The 5,901-nt window shown below is 41.7% G+C and overlaps 1 protein-coding gene across 1 annotated transcript; it reads left to right on the top strand.

Annotated features, from left to right (window-relative positions):
* The first annotated feature begins 943 nt into the window (after nt 1-943).
* On the top strand, nt 944-1,876 carry LOC113249855 (olfactory receptor 7A17-like). Its single transcript, XM_026491306.2, has one exon. The coding sequence runs from the start codon at nt 944-946 to the stop codon at nt 1,874-1,876; it is 933 nt and encodes a 310-aa protein (XP_026347091.2).
* The last annotated feature ends 4,025 nt before the right edge of the window (nt 1,877-5,901 follow it).

Here is a 5,901-nt window from a genome sequence, read left to right as displayed (position 1 = left end):
ACTCCAGTGCTTGGGAATTCTGTGGGCTCAGGCACTCCCATTTTTTCTGTGTCCCAGGGGATCCTGGGACCACACTGTCCCGCCTAGGATTCTGCCCCACTTTGCGACCTGACCACCTTTCAGGCAGGGATGTGTTTCACTGGAGCAGACTTTTAAAGGTTCTGATTTTGTGTGCTGGGGCTATGTCACTCTCAGGTAGCCAACTTACAGAGGCTCCCTCCCCCTGCTGGTTATCTTCCGAGTATCCCCAAGATTCACTACTCCACACCTCCTGCCTTGCAAAAAAGTGTTCACCGTTCTGCTTGTAGAATTCCAACAATTCTTTTCTTACATCTCAGGTTGAATTCACAGGTGTTCAGAATGATTTGATAGTTATCTAGCTAAATTCAAGGGACCAGACGAAATGAGGTCCCCTACTCTTCCACCATCTTGCCTCCCCTAGGTCCCGCTGTCTCCTCCTTGAGGCCTCTGTTTAAATGTGTGCTATTATCTGAACAACCAGTAAAAAATAACACCTCCATGCAGTATTTCTTTTTTACTGACTTTTTTCATCATTGCACCTGTCACCGTCTGATATTTTATCTGATATTTTATCTGCTTATCTTCTCCATCACTGAATGGTGCAGACTTTTGTTTCCGGACACCTTTACTCTTTGCCTGGAGGTTAGTCAGTACTGAAGTTTATTTCTCAAATGTATGACGGAATTTCTTATTGAAAGTATAGAATACATGAGTACTTCGGGAAAAGGCCATGTATGGGATGCACATTCCTATTCAGAGCTGGCATGGGGATCCTGAAAAGGGACAGATTCCATACAAAAACTATGGATGTTCACATTTGAATGTAAAATAAAAATTGCAGAATTTCAATGATATTTGTAATGTTCATTAGTGAGAAAATCAGTCATGTTATTTTTTATTCCATGGTAGTCACCTCCATCACATGGAACCAGGAAATGATACACAAATTTCAGGATTTCTTCTTCTTGGCTTATCAGAGGATCCAGAACTGCAGCCCCTCATATTTGGGCTTTTCCTCTCCATGTACCTGATCACTGTGTGTGGAAACCTGCTCATCATCCTGGCCGTCAGCTCTGACTCTCACCTCCACACCCCCATGTACTTCTTCCTGGCCAACCTGTCCTTTGTAGACATCTGTTTCACCTCCACCACCATCCCCAAGATGCTGTGGAACATCCAGGTTCAGAGCAAAGTCATAAACTACGAAGGTTGCATCACTCAGATATACTTTTTCCTACTCTTCACTGGATTGGATGACTTTCTCCTGACTGTGATGGCCTATGACCGCTTTGTGGCCATCTGTCACCCCCTGCACTACACGGTCATCATGAAACCCACCTACTGTAGACTGCTGGTTCTGGTGTCTTGGATGATCAGTGCCCTGAATTCCTTATTACAAGATTTAATGGTTTTGTGGTTGTCCTTCTGCAGAGAGGAGCAAATCTCCCACTTTTTCTGTGAAATCAATCAGGTAGTCCAACTTGCCTGTTCCAACACCTTACTTAATGACATGATGATGTATTTTGCAGCTGTGCTGCTGGCTGGTGGTCCCCTCGCTGGGATTATTTACTCTTATTCTAAGATCGTTTTCTCCATACTTCATATCTCATCAGCTCAAGACAAGTATAAAGCATTTTCCACCTGTGCATCTCACCTCTCAGTTGTCTCCTTATTTTATTGTACGGCCCTAGGAGTGTACCTTAGCTCTGCTGCTACCCAGAGCTCCCAAACAAGTGCAGTGGCCTCGGTGATGTACACGGTGGTCACGCCCATGCTGAACCCCTTCATCTACAGCCTGAGGAACAGAGACATAAAGAGGGCTCTGAAAAGAATTGTTGGGGTTCCAGTGACATAACGGCCATTGTCCTGGGGCTGAAGAAGTGCCCATGATTGTAGGACTCAGTCCCAGAGTGAGGACCTGATATTCTTTGATCAGAGAGGGGAAGTAGAATCTGCACCTTCTAGAATCTGCACCTTTGTTCCCTGGAATTTCCATTAGTTTGAATTCAACTTTTCCACACATTTAAGTAATCACTTTATTAATCCTCTGCTTTGTCTGATTTTTTCATACATTCCAATGGTTTCTTCAACCTTGGATCACAAATGCCTAGAAATTTCTGTATCTATCAAGGGGCTAGCTGGATGTCTTCAAACAAATTTCATTTCAAATGACATATCATATCACCTAAATTTTCTCTAGGTTTCCCAAAAGAATAATAATGAGTTGTATTCTTCATATGGAAGACACTACATTGGCCACTACGTTCTTCACATGACTTTATTGTAGAGGAGAATACAAAATCACAGTTTTCCTTTGAATCTGTCAATCTTTTTACATCTCTATCCTACTCCTCTTCCTGAGAATGTGGTCTCTAGCATTGTTTTGTTTAAGTCTCAGGCTCCTGACAAGGATGCTCAGGCTAGGAAAGCCCGGGCGCCCCCTGCACCCCTGTGCTTGTGGACATTCCCACAGATGCTTCCCTGACCAGAGCCTCTGCTGTGGCTGCACCAGCCCTTGGATTCTCACTGTGACTGCAAGACAGGCCTCAGCAACACCCATCAGAGAACTCCAACAAAACCAGGTCTATTACAGCTCCTGGAGGGCATAGGCAGAAAGGTCTGGGGGGGCAGAGATTCATAGCAAGAGAGAGAAAAGCCAGAATTAGGGGGTCTATGGGCAGAGTGGCTAGGGGTTCCCAGGTTATCTCTTTATTGACCAGTTTAAAACATAAGAGTAAAATTCTGGTACAGAAACGCAATGGAGGATCTCTCATGTGTCAGTATCCAGGTTACCCAGGGCTTTCTGAAGAGGTGCTTCATGACTGGGGCAGCCTGAGTGCTTATCTGATAATAGTGTCACACACCTGACAGTATGTTTATTCAGCATGGTTGTCCTTGAAACAGATGCTTCAAAATTCAAAAGCTTCATGTCAGGCACTTTCTCTACAAGCATGCTGCTGTGCTTTAAAGCTAGTCTCCTTGTTTTATTCTATTATTCACCTAGGTGTTCAGAATGCCTATTGTCACCACTTGCAAACACTGATTAGCAAACATATATGTTCCAGTGAAGCCTATATGGAAAGACAAATTTGAATAAATAGATTGACCTCATATGTTCTTAGTGTCAGAAAGACCACAAATACATTTTCTTTTTTTTTTTTTTTTTTTAATGATTTTTTATTATATTATGTTAGTCACCATACAGTACATCCCCGGTTTCCGATGTAAGGCTCGATGATTCATTAGTTGTGTATAACACCCAGTGCACCATGCAATACGTGCCCTCCTTACTACCCATCACTGGTCTATCCCATTCCCCCACCCCCCTCCCCTCCGAAGTCCTCAGTTTGTTTCTCATAGTCCATAGTCTCTCATGTTTCATTCCCCCTTCTGATTACCCCCCCCTTTCTTTATCCCTTTCTTCCCCTACTGATCATCCTAGTTCTTATGTTCCATAGATGAGAGAAATCATATGATAGTTGTCTTTCTCTGCTTGACTTATTTCACTTAGCATTATCTCCTCCAGTGCTGTCCATGTTGTAGCAAATGTTGAGAACTCGTTCTTTCTGATAGCTGAGTAATATTCCATTGTATATATGGACCACAACTTCTTAATCCAGTCATCTGTTGAAGGGCATCTCGGCTCCTTCCACGATTTAGCTATTGTGGACATTGCTGCTATGAACATTGGGGTGCATATGGCCCTTCTCTTCACTACGTCTGTATCTTTGGGGTAAATACCCAGTAGTGCAATGGCTGGATCATAGGGTAGCTCAATTTTTAACTTTTTAAGGGACCTCCACACTGTTTTCCAGAGTGGCTGTACCAACTTGCATTCCCACCAACAATGTAGGAGGGATCCCCTTTCTCCACATCCTCTCCAACAATTGTTGTTTCTTGCCTTGTCTATTTTTGCCATTCTAACTGGCATAAGGTGGTATCTCAGTGTAGTTTTGATTTGAATTTCCTTGATGGCTAATGATTTTGAACATTTTTTCATGTGTCTGTTAGCCATTTGTATGTCTTCATTGGAAAAGTGTCTGTTCATATCTTCTGCCCATTTTTTGATTTGTTTATTTGTTTCTCGTGTATTGAGTTTGAGAAGTTCTTTGTAGATCTTGGATACCAGTCCTTTATCTGTAGTGTCATTTGCAAATATATTCTCCCATTCCGTGGGCTGCCTCTTAGTTTTTCTGACTGTTTCCTTGGCTGTGCAGAAACTTTTAATCTTGATGAAGTCCCATAAATTCATTTTATCTTTTGTTTCTCTTGCCTTTGGGGATGTGTCATGAAAAAGGTTGCTTTGGCCGATGTCGTAGAGGTTGTTGCCTATGTTCTCCTCTAGAATTTTGATAGATTCCTGTCTCACATCGAGGTCTTTCATCCATTTGGAGTTTATTTTTGTGTATGGTGTGAGATAGTGGTCAAGTTTCATTCTCTTGCATGTAGCTGTCCAATTTTCCCAGCACCATTTATTGAAGAGACTGTCTTTTTCCCACCGGATGTTTTTTCCTGCTTTATCAAAGATTAGTTGCCCAAAGAGCCGAGGGTCCATTTCTGGGCTCTCTATTCTGTTCCATTGGTCTATGTGTCTGTTTTTGTGCCAGTACCATGCTGTCTTTGTGATCACAGCTTTGTAGTACAGCTCGAAATCCGGCATTGTGATGCCCCCAGCTTTGTTTTTCCTTTTCAACAGTTCCTTAGAGATTCGGGGCCTTTTCTGTTTCCATACAAATTTAAGGACTGTTTGTTCCAGTTCTTTGAAAAATGTCCTTGGTATTTTGATCGGGATAGCATTGAAAGTGTAGATTGCTCTGGGTAGCATGGACATTTTAACTATGTTAATTCTTCCGATCCATGAGCATGGAATATCTTTCCATCTTTTTATGTCTTCCTCAATGTCTTTCAAGAGTGATTTATAGTTTCTAGAATATAGGTCCTTTACGTCTCTGGTTAAGTTAATTCCAAGGTAACGTATGATTTTTGGTGCTATTGTAAATGGGATGGATTCCCTAATTTCTCTTTCCTCGGTCTCGTTATTCGTGTATAGAAATGCAACTGATTTCTGAGCATTTATTTTGTATCCTGCCACGTTACTGAATTGCTCTATAACTTCTAATAATTTGGGAGTTGCTTCTTTTGGGTTTTCCATATAGAGTATCATGTCATCTGCAAAGAGAGACATTTTGACTTCTTCTTTGCCAATTTGAATACCTTTGATCCCTTTTTGTCGTCTGATTGCTGTTGCAAGGACTTCTAGTACTATGTTGAATAATAGTGGCGAGAGTGGGCATCCTTGTCGAGTTCCTGATCTTAAGGGAAAGGCTTCCAGCTTTTCTCCATTGAGAATAATATTTGCAGTAGGCTTTTCATAGATGGCTTTTATGAGATTGAGAAATGTACCTTCTATTCCTACACTCTGAAGGGTTTTAATCAGGAAAGGATGCTGTATTTTGTCAAATGCTTTTTCAGCATCGATTGAGAGGATCATATGGTTCCTGAGTCTTTTCTTGTTGATATGATGTATCACACTGATTGATTTGCGAATATTGAACCACGCTTGCATCCCAGGTATGAATCCCACTTGATCGTGATGGATAATCCTTTTAATGTACTGTTGGATTCTATTAGCAAGTATCTTGTTGAGGATTTTGGCGTCCATATTCATTAGGGAAATCGGTCTGTAATTCTCCTTTTTGAGGGGGTCTTTGCCTGGTTTGGGGATCAAGGTAATATTGGCCTCATAGAATGAGTTTGGTAGCTTTCCTTCTGTTTCTATTTTTTGAAATAGCTTTAGGAGAATAGGTATTATTTCTTCCTTGAATGTTTGGTAGAATTCCCCAGGAAAACCGTCCGGGCCTGGAGTTTTGTTATTTGGAA

Source organism: Ursus arctos, unplaced genomic scaffold (assembly GCF_023065955.2).
Source record: "Ursus arctos isolate Adak ecotype North America unplaced genomic scaffold, UrsArc2.0 scaffold_14, whole genome shotgun sequence".
Classification (NCBI taxonomy): domain Eukaryota; kingdom Metazoa; phylum Chordata; class Mammalia; order Carnivora; family Ursidae; genus Ursus; species Ursus arctos.
The sequence above is the reverse complement of the archived record's forward strand: the minus strand, read 5'-3'. Positions and strand labels throughout refer to the sequence as shown.